At 39.0% G+C, this 15631-nt stretch overlaps 1 protein-coding gene across 1 annotated transcript in view; it reads right to left on the bottom strand.

Annotated features, from left to right (window-relative positions):
- Positions 1-307: 307 nt before the first annotated feature.
- L3MBTL2 (L3MBTL histone methyl-lysine binding protein 2) overlaps positions 308-15631 on the bottom strand; it is a 33008-nt gene continuing 17684 nt past the window's right edge. The window contains exons 8-17 of the mRNA XM_032222151.1: positions 12752-12840; positions 10509-10740; positions 9944-10020; positions 8171-8275; positions 7173-7320; positions 5571-5653; positions 4833-5067; positions 3937-4002; positions 1879-2070; positions 308-1078 (exon numbers count right to left, since the gene is read on the bottom strand). Coding sequence (XP_032078042.1) covers positions 696-1078; positions 1879-2070; positions 3937-4002; positions 4833-5067; positions 5571-5653; positions 7173-7320; positions 8171-8275; positions 9944-10020; positions 10509-10740; positions 12752-12840 — 1610 coding nt within the window. The 3' untranslated portion in view covers positions 308-695. The remainder of the gene's footprint in view (positions 1079-1878; positions 2071-3936; positions 4003-4832; positions 5068-5570; positions 5654-7172; positions 7321-8170; positions 8276-9943; positions 10021-10508; positions 10741-12751; positions 12841-15631) is intronic.

Below are 15631 nucleotides of genomic sequence, written 5' to 3'. Positions count from 1 at the left end.
TTCTCCTTTCCTGTCCCTTCTTGCATGTTGAAATGCAAAAGGGAAAACATTTCTCCTTTTGTTTGTTCTGATAGCCCGCTGCCAGCAAAAGTGGAACTCGGTGTGTGTGTGGGAGGCAATACGCGTCCCCCACCCCCAAGCTGCATTTTCGCTGGCAGGGGCACTGCAGGCATGTCCTTTGCTGTTTCCAGGCTAGCTCCGTGGGTCAGATCTAAGCACCCTGTGGGCGGGATCTGACCTGTGGGCCTTGAATTTGACACTCCTGGTGTAGAAATACCATTTCATAATAAGACACTGAGCTTCTCAATTTTCTTACCCATTTTCCTGATCTGCCATTTATTTCAGCAGAAAACTTTTCTTGAGTACCATCCCAAAAACTTGCTTTGGAGGCAGTCCGCTGTTGACCGAAATAGTGACGACTACTGTGGTCAGGCAAATTACAAATGCCCTGTAATACATCCCTGCCTTGCCACAGTGTTTTATCATGCAGAAATTCATCCATAGTAGTATTCAGAGCAGCACTGTAGACCTGCCTTTTTACATGATGGGATAGAATATATGTTCCAATAATTGTTTAGAGGCTGATCGTATCACATAAAAAGCTAAAGTACAGTCCAAAGGGGTCAGCAATTTACCTTCCTTGATCCGTGAAGAACTGCTCTGCAGAACCATTGATATTTATGCTGCTTGAACCTCTAGTCGACATCCTCATCTTTTAAGCAGCTAATGAGCACTGGGCTCACTGTTGCTTCTGCTTTTATGCCTCCATCTTTTAAGCAGGCAATTGCAATAGAGTGTGCTTGGGGTACTGATTCCTTAACCCCATCCTTTAAGAAGCCAAGTGTATCAAGGCTTGTTGCAGCTTCAACGTCCATGCTGCCATCATGCTCATCTGCCCTGTGGATTTCTGGGGACTCTAGTTCCATGCCTTCATCCTTTAGGCAGCCAATTATTATAGAGCGTGCTGGAGCTTCTTGATCCATGTCCTCATCCTTCACTGGCACTGAATGTTGTGGAGTTGCAAGCCTCATCTTTGGGCTTTCAAGCATTTCTTCTTTCACTTTCACAGCAACAAAGGCTAAGAAACACAGAAAAAGGCTACTGATCAATTACAGAATAAAAATCTAAAAGGTCTTAAACATGAACAAAATGCTAGTAATAACGTTTATTCCTAAAAAGAATTGCCACTATTCACACATAAGTATTAGGAAAACTAAACATCAAACAAAAATATTTCTGGATTCACATATTATTGTTTCTTATCAATTTATCCAGAGAAACAAAATTACAGATCATGCCATGAGATAACTCCCAAGATTTCAATATTTTCTTCATAAAGTTTTAGCAAGCTACTCCTTTTAAAGTAAAAGTGTCTATTTTCAAATTCTACATCAAAAATGCCATAGTCATTAAACTAACATTGCAATTGTTAAGCAAACCCATTCTTTGCTATCGGGCATTTTTTGCAGGAAACTGGAAGTAAACACCAGTTCCTGGCAAAAATGTTGTAAATCACTGTCATGTGACCGCAGGGTGCTGCAAATGGTCATAAGTGTGGGTTGGTTGCTGAGCATCCAAAATGCAGTTACATGATCACTGAGCAGGGTGGATATCATAATTTTGAATACGGGTCATAAGTTCTATTATCAGGGTCTGCAGTAATTTTGAACAGTCACTAGGTGACCAATCATAAGTTGATAATTATCTATACTACAGTAGCTCTTACAAGTTACATTGCAAACCTGTCCATGAAAACCTTCCCAAACTGCCTGCAGTTAAGCAAGTTGAAATGTGCATATTAGCAATTTTCTTAAGACTACGCTCTTCCTGTTTATGTTTACGAATTGGAGAAATGAAGCACTATACCCTTTTCCTTACTTTTAGGCAGTAGTTTTGAAGAAGTCTTGGATTTAGTTTGTGTTGCCTCAATTTTTGAAACAGTTGGTATTCCCTCCTTTGATTTTGAAGTAGGCAGCTTTTTGGTAACTTTTGTTTCTTCTTTTGTTTTTGGAGTGACCACTTTCTTAGTTGCCTCCTTGATGGAGCGGGCTTTAGCAGTCATCTTTTTTCCTTAGCAAATTGAATAAAAACAGTCATACATCTACCTCACAATTCTATCAAAGACCTCACAGCAGCTTCATTGTATTAGGGCTGTACAGTTGTATACAGGGAGGGGATACTTATATCATTTTTTTCCTGTAAAATATCTGCATATAAAAATGATTGTTTTTCATGGCTAACTAATCTATAATTGTGGTGGAAAATATAAAGCAAACAATGTGAAGTGATCCCCAAAATGCAGCTGAAATGATACAGATGAGTTCCTGGTTGATTACATCAATAAGGATTGATAATCTAAACTCACCTATGAGACAAATGAAGTAGATGTACTAAGCTATAATACGTCCAAACTAATCACATTGATACAAATCTCATTGAAGGTTATTTTAAAATTATAATTACTAGGAACTGACACATATATTTAATATATCTGCCTGGGTAACTCAACAGAAGCATAAATATTATCAAATGCCTTGGAGACATCTATGAACATTTGGGTAGAAGACCCCTCCAACTTGTTTGCTTGTTCATTAATTTCTCTGTATCCATCTCACCTACAAGGTGACTCTGGGTGGCTTAGTTAAAATACTTCTTCAGTGGGAGCCAGCTGAGACTTTAAGCATATAAAACTGGTGCCTATCATAATAGTAAAACAGTGATCATTTACACCTATAAGGGCCTGGACTTAATTTGTGGCATCTACAGCTATAAGAAATAAGGTTCTTTCTTCTAGATGTCATTCCCAGTCTACATTTTGTATGCTGATGTGGAGGGATAGAGACAAAATAATTAGTTAGCCATGGCACAGGATACACATGCCACAAGGTGCAAGCAAAGTCCATCAGAAAATTAAGGCATGAAAGAGTCATAGTAAAGCATCCTGTGATGTCCTTTAAATGTTATCAGACTGCAGAGAAAAGCTTGATAATTTTATGCTCATTGATATGTGGTTGTTAAGCAATTAGCAGGCTCTTATAGAACAAATATGCTTTCACAATCTTAACTGCATATTTCACTGCTGACCTCTACCATCAGTTCCTCTGAGTCCTGGACTGAATGAGTCCATATAATTAGAGGATCTTTCTGTTACTGGTATCCCCCAGACTTTGATCCTAAATCCCCATGTGGTTTTAGCTTTGGCTTTTTAAGTGCTTTGATTGCCTTGCTTGCAGTTGCTGAATCTGCCATCAATTTCAGCATAGAACTTCCGTAGTTTTCACTGCCTATTGCTCCACAGCAGTTCAAATTCCTTTTCTTCTCATGTATGATTATTTCTGTGCTTGAACATCCTTCTTGCCTTTTAATAGACACTGAACTTTAATGCATACCCCTTTTCCTCTTTACTTTATTAAATCAAGGCTTTACTATAATTACAAGGGATTGCATTCAGGGCTGTCTTAACGCATGGGCGCTTGCCCATGGGCCTCACAAGCATAGACGCCCCGTAGTAATCTGTGTATGTGAACCCTTCAATGCACCTTGTATCATATAAATACAGCAACAGATTTATTACATTTTACTGCATTTTTAATTAATACTAGTATGCAAATATATGTTTAATTTTATCAACCATTTACATTGTTATTTCTAGTAGTTGTCGTAGGGTCCCCAGTACACTGCTTTGCCCGGGGCGCATAATGCTGTTAAGATGGCCCTGATTGCATTGCAGATCCTGCTAAATACTCCCTGACTGACTGATGTTGCAATGAATATCACACAGAGAGAAACTGATCCAGGGAAACATACCATCTTATTTATCTTGAGGTAGATTTCTTGTTTTTCCTTTCAGATTCTGCTCTATTCAGCAGGACAAATTAACAAATTTTGCTTTGTGATTAAGATGAAACAGAAATACTTAGTGAAAGTGCCTCTTACTTTTCTTTCCATATGGTTTTCGCTTCCTCTTTGAAACCTCCTTGGCAAATGCAGGCGATTCAGGTTCTATTATCAGGAGAAGAAGTTTAGAATGGTATGTTGTACAGGATGCAAGAAGCAAGAAGCAGCAACTAAATATAAAGACATAGCTACCACTTGTTTCCAGGATCAGGTCCTAACTTAATGGGTTTGCAACTTCTTGTGTAAGAACTTCATAGCCTGAGGGAGAAGAATAGGAGGAACAGGCTTCTGTATTATTTTGTGTCACAGCCTAGTGTTGCTGCCTTTGTGTATTTTCATTCTGAAATCTGGTATACTAAATTTCATCTGAATCTCTCTCTCTCATATATCATATCGTACTTTTGAACCACACATCTGTCTCAGAGTGGGACTCTACAGTCTGGTAGAGCCAAGAATTCCAATATTCTATTAATATTGTCAATCACAGTAAAAGTAGTTTTAGCCTCCTTGGAGCTGATTTCTTGATGTGGTTCTACCTAGTTGAGCAGACACAAATGACTGAAGGTGAAACAGGCACCCTCCCCTTAGCAGGTTGTCTGGACAGCCTCCTGGCCCTACTAAATGTAGCTCCACTGGGGAGAGAGAGCACACTGCCATTTTTATTAAGTTTGGGAAATGGCACTGGATTCAAAGCATTGGCATACATGGCACAATAGGGATGGCACAGCAGTTTATGGATTAAAATGGCGCATGTTAGGGATCCATCCCACTCCAAAGGGAGCTCCTATTAAAATGACTGCCAACACCAGCTCCTCTTAAATTACCTCTTTAGCCCTCGCTATGGTTCAAAGCTTTTACATAGAGTAAGATTATGGTTTGGGTTGGGCTGAAGCTTCTCTCTCATATCCAGTAGTGTAACTGTTTATTTTTCTCACCTGGACTCACTGGTGGCTGCAGCTGGTAACCTATCAATTCACACCAACCCACAGGATAGATATCTGGTGATTCACAGTCTACCCACTGGTCATATTCACTGTCCCAGCCATCAAAGTGAATTCTGAGGAGCCGATGGACAATCCTTTTTATTGTTGCCACACAGATAAGTCTTGGCTCCATCAGGTCTACTGCTTCTATTTTAGCACCCACTTTGAAGCCATGATTTGGACAATCCTAAAAGAATAAAAGCAAATATATAATACATGTTATACATTCTTTAAATCTGGCAATCTAAATCCTTGCAAAAATGTTTCTACATTAAATTTTATTGGGAAAATTTATCAACAGGTTTGGAAAGTATAAAATGGTCTAGACACAAAATATTCAATGAATCAAAGAAAGAATTAAAATGCAAACATAGGCACACACTAATTCCAGAGCTCAAATTAAAACAGAAATTTTTTTGATCATGAAGAGTTGGATCTATCTATATCCCATAGAGGCTCATTCATAGTAGAATAGGAATTATATTTTGTATTTAATTGGTTACTATTGATTTCACATTTTTTTCACAAGGACTGGTACTGTGAATAAATATGAAAGCCAGCATGAAGAAAAGGAAGAAGTGGATGAGGGGATGGAATGTAACACAAATGCTTCCATTAAATATTATCTGCTATTTATCAGGACAGAGACTCATTTGTTTTTATCATCTTGTCTGTGAAAACAGTACTCACCACACTGAAAAGATGTGCTGGTGCAGATTTTGACCTAGTCTTGTCTAGATAACTTGCCCAACTGAAGATCTTAGCATCGTATCCTAAAATATGAAATTGGGAGTTTTCTGACATGAGAAAGAGGAAGGAAAAACTAACGCCACCATTATCAGAAAAAGATGGACATTATCAGAAGACATGGTGGCAACCTTCAAGATCAATGCTTCATCCTCATAGGTATAACTAATAAAAAGAAACGCATAATCTATTGGAATACAGAGCAAAACTATTTTTGTAAAATACAGATTAGCAATAATAATTGTGGAATTTATTATATGGAGCCCCAAGATCCAGGACTTTGATATTTTAACTCTGGATGGGTGGCACTGCCCCAGAAGGATCAGTCCACAACTTGATGGTTCTTCTGGACTCGCAAATCCTGTTCAAGGAGCAGGTGGCAGTCAAAGCTAGGACTGTGATTATACAACTTCAGATTGTGAATCAGTTGCTGCCTCACCTGGATCAGGAAACCCTGCACTTATTTAATCCCTAGTCATCTCACATTTCAACTATTGCAAAGCTCGCTACATGGGGCTACTCTTGAACAGCATTCGGAAGCTGCAGCTGGTGCAGAGTGTGGTGGTGTGGGCAATTTCTGGGGCCCCAAGAGTGGCCCATTTAATATCGTTGCTCCGCAAGCTACACTGACTGCTGTTTTGTTTCTGGGTGCAATTCAAGATGTTGGTAATCACCTTTAAAGCCCTTCATAGTATGGGTCAAGGCTACTTGCAGGGATGTCTCATCCCAATGGGTTTGGCCCACCCCACCTGTGCCAGCAGAGGAGGCAAGCTACAGGCTGCATTGGACAGGGTATTTGGTGGATGGTGTCCACGAGAGGAGCCATTGCGCTTGCCCTTCAGAATATCTTGCTCCCTGGAATGAGATTGTCTCCAATCCTCCTGACTTTCTGCAAGAGCTTAAAGATTGGCTGTGCCCCTTGGCTTAGGACTCCAATGGGGGGATGTGGACAGATGAATAATAGATCGCACCTCCCCCCGTCCACTCATCCTACTTCCTCCTTCCCCATCCTTAAGGTAGGATTCAGTTCATCTTTTTATTGTGTATAGGTTTTGTATTCTTTTTTCTTTTTAATATTGTAAACTTCCCAGAGTTATCTTATGCTAAGATGGATAGTCAATAAATTTAATAAAAAAATAAAAATAAAGTAATTATTTAAAAGAGCAATGAGAAATATTAGTATGAACACAAACATTTGCATAACCATCTCCAATAAAAAGTGGTGAAAGAGATATTTTTCTTCAGAACAACCAGAGGACAGCAAGAGGATTCTGACCAAACCTGCCCTTCCAAGAGAAAAGGACAGGAACAGTTGATCATATTCTGTCTTTAAAACCAAAAGGAAAAACCCACAAATAAAGTATGAAACAGCCTTGTCCAGTTTTCTGCTATTCGAATAAGTTGGGACTCTAACTCTGCCATGAAAAGCACTAGGTTAAGACAGGCTGGCCCAATGTGATAAGGTTGTTTTCCCCAAACTATCTTGTAAAAAAGAATGGTGCCAATTTTGCCATAAAAGCAAACTAAGAAAAAGCAAAATTTCACCTTTTGGTGGAATCAGCTCTATGTTGTTGTTCTTACAGAAGCCAGCAGGGAAAATGGAATGCAGGGACCCATGATAGCAGAACCATTCAGAATCACTTTCGGAAGTTGTGCCATCTATGCCAAGCATAAGATAACCATCTAAAAGGACCTAAACACGTTAGATAAAGACATATTTTATGATAGCAATTCCCAGCCTCACCAAAGTCAAATGAAGAAAATCTGTAGCAGACATATAATTGGAAAGGCCAAAGCTAGGTAGCGTGCCATGTTACCCCATTTATTTTATAGAAATTTATTCTTCGCTTTTCTTCCATGGAGAACTTTTCTTCCAAAGAACTTAATGAAGCCTAAGCATTTACTTTTTTAAAACCTATTTTAAAAATAATGATTCCCTAGTTTGCACAAAAAAGAAAAAGTGGATTCCTAAATACCCATTAAAAGAAAAAAAAATGGGTCTAAAAATTCACTGCAAAAACAAGACAAGTTATTTTGGGGCAAGTTCGACAATCTCAGCACCACTTTTTATATCGCCCAAAGTCTCATGTCTCAGTTTTGTTTGGTTTACTGACTGCAATTACATTTTGGTTACTTACACATGTCAAAGGGCAAAGTCTGGTGCACCCTAAGGTTTAAATAACCAGAGTTATATTCCATTCCTTCTATAGAAGTTATAAATTGAAAGTCTAATAATGCAACCAGAAAGAAGGCTCAAGAACTATCATTAAAAAACCATAGCGAAGCTAATCCATTTTTAAATTCATTAAAGTATACTTTATTTCCAGAAATGAAAAAAGCAGAAAAATCTATATGGCAACATAGGAGGAAGGTGAGTATTTCTTTCTCTCCCAAGTCCAATATAAGGATGGCCCATGTCTGAATAAGGCTAATTAGCTAATAAAAGCTTTATCAGCAAGCATGTAATTCCCAATTCCATCAGGGCCAAGGATAGCAAGAGGCATATTTGTATTACTACAGTCACGTTTGCTTCTTCACAATACCTTACAGATGGTAGCCACACAAATGTTGCCAGGATTCAGAGGATCAATAGCTTCCAATTTCATGCCTTCCTCAAACCAGCCGCCTGCTGGATAGACAGCACGTACCTATAATAGATGATAGAAGAAAGTGATAAATGGGAATCAAAGATATGAATGTCTATAGGAATATGCTGAGATTAGTGGACTGATCAACAACTCAATCCAATGGGCAGAGCCTTACATTTTAATTGCTTTTCAAATAAAGCATATTGACTAACTTTGATCAAGCTGCTCCCTTATCATTTTGACTTCTTAGATATTAGATAAGAGCTATCACTTTAATATCACAATACAGTGCAAGAGCCTACAGGATAAACATACAAAAAGTTGAATCATTTCAGCTGCAAATATATATAAAAGCACACATCATTCACATTTTCTATCACTTGTCATATTTCTATTTGGATCTGAAGTTGGCACATAAAAGGAAGGGCTCTTACTGAGGATGATTAGGAAGGAATATTGTCTCTGTTCCTGAGATGTTATACTAACCACATTTTGTTCTGATATCCCAAGCTTTGTTGGATTATTCTGGCTGTGGCTAATGAGAATTTCAACAAGAGGTCAAGATGGTTTGTTCATACCAGGGGTGAAATTCAGCAGGTTCTGACAGGTTCTGGAGAACCGGTAGCGGAACTTTTGAGTAGTTTGGAGAACCGGCAAATATCACCTCTGGCTGGACCCAGAGTGGGGTGGGAATGGAGATTTTGCAATATCCTTTACCTGCCACGTCCACCAAGCTACGCCCATGGAACCTGTAGTAAAAAACTTTGAATTTCACCACTGGTTCAGACCCTAAATAGTATGCCAGGAACTGCAAAAGTGGAGTAGAATTATATAAAATTATATAAAAATGGGTGGGGATGAAAATGAAATATCAGTGTATTATTTTTTACAATTAATGTAAACATTTAATACACAATATGATATCATCTCCTTATACTCCCTTTTTGCAACCCCGTAATTCTTTAATTCAGGTAGAGTCAGGGTGACTGGATGGAGCTAAGTGTTTACCAGCTGGATGCCCTTCTTGACACCACATGGAGTTCTCAGTAGATGTTTTTTCATTGCACCCTAGGAGAGAAATATCTGCTGCTATCTAGGATTGAACTCTCAACCTCCCAAGTGGGAGGTGAGTATCTTCACCACTAGGGCACAACACCACTCTACGATCACAGCTACTTACATCTCAATTATTTTTCATATTTAAATCTCTCTCTCTCTCTCTCTCTCTCTCTCTCTCCCTCTCTCTCTCTCCCCTCCCTCCCTCCCTCCCTCCCTCCCACACCTCTCCACTCAGATATGGGGAAGGAGGAAAGAAACATAGAAACATAAAGGTATGAACATTTGATGATGGGAAAATAATCAGCTGGGCAGAAGGGTGTTGAGAGTTGCACTTGACCTAGCAGGCCATCCTGAGGTCTGGGAGCAGCAGAGGAAGGCTGGCTTAGTTTTAGAATGATTCTTTTTTTTAAATCACTAAAAGCCAGTTCTGTGTCTCTGGAAAAAGTTTATTCTATTTATTCTTCCTTTAGCTCCCAGAGACTCATTTCTTTACCCTACATCGGTCAAATTCTTACACTGTGTTTCTTGGACATTATCAAATCCATCTCACTGTACTACATAAGAAAGATTTCAATAGTTTCACAGAATATATCCAAATTACATTTTTTAAAACTCATTTTAGATAACTCTAACATGCAGGACAGCACTATGAATCAGACTCATTCATACCTTTTTGAAGAGATATGGAACAGCATCGCAGTAGATTTTCCGGAAGGTAGGATGGTTTGCCATATCATTATTCTTTTCTTCCATCAGGAAAGACATATAAAGAAAGCAGTTAGAATTGAAAGAGAGCGGATTTCTAGCTATTCATAAACTTTAAAAGGGAAAAATGGAACAGTACAATGGTACATTAGCAATCTCAAATAATTTCCAAAATAATGATACACACACACACAAACATCTTAATTGTGTATAATATACATTTATTGTATTAACAATAAGAAATACATTTATAAAAAAAATTAGGTTGAACATATTCTAATGCAATTTCTCCTAACTATTGCTGATCTGTGAGAGTACTTTGGTAATTCGTCTGTCTGTCTGTCTGTCAAGATTGAAAATTGTTGTTTTAGGACAATATCCAGTGAACCAAAGTAGATAGGAATTGCCTGGTATGCTCACAAATACTAAGAAGGGACTGTCACTGCTACCTGCTGGGTAAATATAAACTTCTGGCCTCAATACATAAAAATCCTGAGCGATCGCTGTTTGCATCCAATATGAAACTCACCTGTTTTTTTCATGCTATGGCCAACCCTTCTGGACCAGCCTACAGGATGGATTAGAGGGCTACACATATGGCACCAGAAATCATCATCGCTGTCTCCATCCTCATAAAGAAGCCTCAGCCGGCCACCAATCACAGTATCCACAATGGCCATTCGTGTTTGGGATATGCAGGCCTTGTTCACTACTTCTACCCTCATGCCTTGGCGGAAAGGATACTTCATGTTCTCGGTCATCTGAGTAAACCAGAAAGTGGACATAAAGATGGATGATCAATTGTTTTCTTTGGGAAACCCCACAACTCCAGAGCCCAAATCAGAATTTTAAAAATTAATTTCCATTAAAGGAGTTAAAGCCACACAACTCTGCAAAACAGAAACACTGGGACATTATTATATCCCAAAACCAAGCTCTACCTAGTCATTTACAAAAAGTACATATTGTGAAGCTATCCCACCATCTTCAGAGTAAACACCCAGGGAAATGATCTGGAATAGAACTACTGTTTGAGGAAAGTAGAAAACTTAAATCTTTCCCTTAGCCCTATGGATTAGCCATTCTTTTTCAGCTGCAATTATAAAAAAGTAGCAGAATTAAATAATGGGAGTGAAGATGGAATTAAAGTTTCCCCTTCATGCCTGTTATAGTCACATTCAGGATCAGGTCACAGTGTAATCTGAAAAAGTAAACACAATTGGGTAGCAGTCTTATTCTTATTTTATGGATTAGGTTCTAGTAATAATCTGCAAATCAGGAAGTGCTACAACAATGATCATGAGCTCCCTAAGTGGTGTATTGCCAGCTGGTTTTGCCATCTCTGCACTAAATTGAGATGATGGGATAATAATGACCCATCATGTTTTTTTTTTAAAATCCTTTATGGGTAGGGGCAGGATATACTGTCCCCCCGGCTTTAAGACCAATTCTGCTTGATTTTATTCTAGAATTTCTCAACTAGTGATAGAGCTGTGAAAGTATAGTGATCTTAATCCCTAAGAAAAAGAAAAATTGTTTTCCTCCTGTCTCTTCTTAATGAATAAAAATATTATTTAATACCATTAGAGAACATAAACTGATTTAATGGATATCTATACTATACTTAAATGAAACTTTTTGAACAGTAAGTCCTTAAAATGATCAATATGTTATTTTCATTGAAAAACACAAAAATTCTTCCTTAAATTCATCATTTCATTACTTCATACTGATTACAAAGAAATAATTTTGATGTGTAAAATATACTTTCACAAGGATTATCAGCAGGGGAAAATTTCTTGTTCCCGCAGCAAATGTAGCACAATGAGAGATAGACGTTTTGTTATAGTGATTATATATCCTTTATTATAAAAGATAATCCTTTATTTCAGAAATCGGGTCTTTAGGCTTATTTTTCAAAAACTCACTTTTATCCTTTATTTTGATCATTAACTTTCACTGTACAAATTCAAAACTAAATGCATCATCTTTCACACTGTTGTGAAAAATATGGAAACTGAATTGTCTTTTAAAAATAAATTTACATATATTGTTTGATTTTAAATATGTTTTATTAGAATAAAGGTCCTTGTTTGAAGGCTGGAGCTTGAGCAAATGCTGCCACTATATTCACAAGAGGAAGGGGTGCATTCCAGAGGAGTAAAAGACAATTCAGTTCAAATATCTTGTGTGAGAGAAAGAGAGTGTGAAGACAGCCCCTCTCAGTATCTGCTTCATGTAAGTATTAGTCTGCTTCAGTTAGGGAAGATTCTATCTACAGGTATAGAACAATAAAGAAATCAGTTTGGAAGAATCACTATATGATTTCTTGGTTTTTTTGTGAGTCTGACAGCTGAGCTGCTAAGCCTTCAAATTTGGGTCACGTCACTGCTATAACTTTGGGCCCGGGCTATACATTCATTTTTTTCATCATTGTCATAATTTAAAGAGTTCATGAATGAATAGTCATAAATCAAGTATTATCTGCATTCAGAGAATGGATGAACTTCAGAGATAAAAAATGTTTTAACTACCATTGCATAAGGTATTCGTAATTTTTTTCATTACAATATGCTATTCTTAAACAGGGTTAAAATACATACTACATTAGACTGATCTTCTTTCACCACTGTTGGTTATAAATCCTCTCTCCAAGTATTCTATGCAGCATTAACTCTGGAAATTAATTTACTTGCCACTTATACCTGATTTGAATGAGCTATTGAAAAACTAGATTAATCTGAATAATTTTGCTAGAGTTCCCATCCTCACCTTTAAATGGAAATCAACTGGAATTGTCCGAGCCCCCACCAATTTTTTCATAAGGTACCCTCTCCAGTTTGTAAACTTTGAATTGATAGCTGTATAGAAAGATTTAAGAAAGTCAGTATAATATGCCTTTGGTATCTGTGGAAGTACACAGAACTGAATCAAACTCCTTCTAAGAACTGAATCAAACTTCTTCTAAATAGATTCTTTTTGGTTATATGCTCCGCTGAACATTTTTCTGGAATCAATACAGAGACCTTTGAATATAGGGTCTAAATAATGATTAAGCATCAACATCTTGCTGTAGTGAACATGTACTCAATTTTCCAACAATGGTATTATCTCTCTAAATAGATAGCTGTTTCAATGAAGTACAATCTTCATATACAGGTGAAACTTAAAAAATTAGAATATCATGCAAAAGTTCATTTATTTCAGTAATGCAACTTAAAAGATGAAACTAATATATGAGATAGACATTACATGCAAAACAAGATAGTTCAAGCAGTGATTTGTCTAATTGTGATGATTATGGCTTACAGCTCATGAAAACCCCAAATCCACAATCTCAGAAAATTAAAATATTTCATGCAATCAATATAACAAGGATTGTACATAGAACCATATCGGACCTCTGAAAACTATAAGCATGCATATGTACTCATGTACTCATATCATGAAGTGCTCCAAAATCTCCTGGTAGACGGCTGTGTTGACCCTGGACTTAATGAAGCACAGTGAATCAAGACCAGCAGATGACATGGCTCCCTAAATCAACACAAACTATGGAAACGTCACACTGGACTTCAAGCATCTTGCAGTGTGTGCTTCTCCATTCTTCCTCCATATTCTGAGTCCTTGGTTTCCAAATGAGATGAAAAAGTTGCTCTCATCAGAAAAGAGGACTTTGGACCATTGAGCAACAGACTAGGTCTGTTTTTCTTTAGCCCAGGTAAGATGCTTCTGATGTTGTTTGTTGTTCAGGAGCAGCTTGACAAGAGGAATACGACATTTGAAGCCCATGTCCAGGATCCGTCTGTGTGTGGTGGCTCTTGATGCACTGACTCCAGCCTCAGTCCACTCCTTGTGAAAGTCCCCAACACTTTTGAATGGCCTTTTCCTGACAATCCTCTCCAGGCTGCGCTCATTCCTGCTGCTTGTGCACCTTTTTCTTCCACACTTTTCCCTTCCACATAACTTTCTATTAATGTGCCTTGATACAGCACTTTGGGAACATCCAACTTCTTTTGCAATTACCTTTTGAGGCTTTCCCTCCTTATGGAGGGTGTCAATGATGGTTTTCTGCACAACTGTCAGGTCAATAGTCTTTCCCATGATTGTGATTCCTACTGAACCAGACTGAGAGACCATTTAAAGGCTCAGGAACCCTTTGCAGGTGTTATGGCTTAATTAGCTGATTAGAGTGTGGCACTTTGAGCCTAGAATATTGCACCTTTTCACAATATTCTAATTTTCTGAGATTGTGGATTTGGGGTTTTCATGAGCTGCAAGCCATAATCATCACAATTATAACAAATCACTGCTTGAACTATCTTGCTTTGCATGTAATGAGTCTATCTCATAAATTAGTTTCACCTTTTAAGTTGCATTACTGAAATAAATGAACTTTTGCACGATATTCTAATTTTTTGAGTTTCACCTGTATACTGTATTGCAAAGAAGTATTATATACTGCCACTTACCCTCCACTGTGCTAGTTAAGTTTAGTTTAGTTTATTAGTTTTGCATGCCGCCCACTCCCGAAGGACTCCAGGCAGCTTACAATAAAAAGGGAAAGGGGATAAATAAGACAATACAACAATTTAAAATACAACAACATTCATAATTAAAGTGGGGCTGGATACTTCAACAGCCCCAGGCCTGCCGGAACAGCCAGGATTTAGTGGCTTTACGGAAGGCCGGGAGGGTAGTAAGGGTCCGGATCTCCACGGGGAGCTCGTTCCAGAGGGCCGGAGCTGCAACAGAGAAGGCTCTCCCCCGGGGGGTCGCCAGCAGACATTGGCTGGCAGATGGAATCAGGAGAAGGCCTAGTCTGTGCGATCGAATCGGACTTTGGGAGGTAATTGGCAGGAGGCGGTCTCTCAGGTACCCAGGTCCGATGCCATGTAGGGCTTTATAAGTAACGACTAGCACCTTGAACCGTGTCCGGAGACCAATGGGCAGCCAGTGCAGCTCGCGGAGGATAGGTGTAACGTGGGTGTACCTAGGTGCACCCACAATCGCTCGCATGGCTGCGTTCTGGACTAACTGAAGTCTTCGAACACTCTTCAAGGGCAGCCCCATGTAGAGCGCGTTACAGTAATCCAGACTTGAGGTGACGAGGGCGTGAGTTACTATCTGAAGGGCCTCCCGGTCCAGATAGGGTCGCAATTGGTGCACCAGGCAAACCTGGGCAAAGGCCCCCCCTGGTCACAGCCGACAAATGATGTTCTAAAGTCAGCTGTGGATCAAGGAGGACTCCCAAATTGCGAACCCTCTCTGAGGGGCGTATAATTTCACCCCCCAGACTGAGAGATGGAATAGTTAGCCAATCTTTGGGAGGGAGCATCAATAGCCACTCAGTCTTGTCGGGATTGAGTGCAAGCTTGTTCGTTCCCATCCAGACCCTGACAGCCTCCAGGCACTGGCACATCACTTCTACCGCTTCACTGAGTTGGCACGGGGCGGACAGATACAATTGCGTATCGTCCGCATATTTATGGTATTTAATCCCGTGCCGGCGTATGATCTCACCCAGCGGCTTCATGTAGATGTTAAATAGGAGGGGGGACAGGACCAAGCCCTGCGGCACCCCATAATTGAAGGGCCTAGGGGTCGACCTCTGTCCTCCGACCAACACCGACTGCGACCTGTCCGAGAGGT

This window comes from Thamnophis elegans, chromosome 7, assembly GCF_009769535.1.
Source record: "Thamnophis elegans isolate rThaEle1 chromosome 7, rThaEle1.pri, whole genome shotgun sequence".
In the NCBI taxonomy this organism is placed as follows: Eukaryota; Metazoa; Chordata; class Lepidosauria; order Squamata; family Colubridae; genus Thamnophis; species Thamnophis elegans.
The sequence above is the reverse complement of the archived record's forward strand: the minus strand, read 5'-3'. Positions and strand labels throughout refer to the sequence as shown.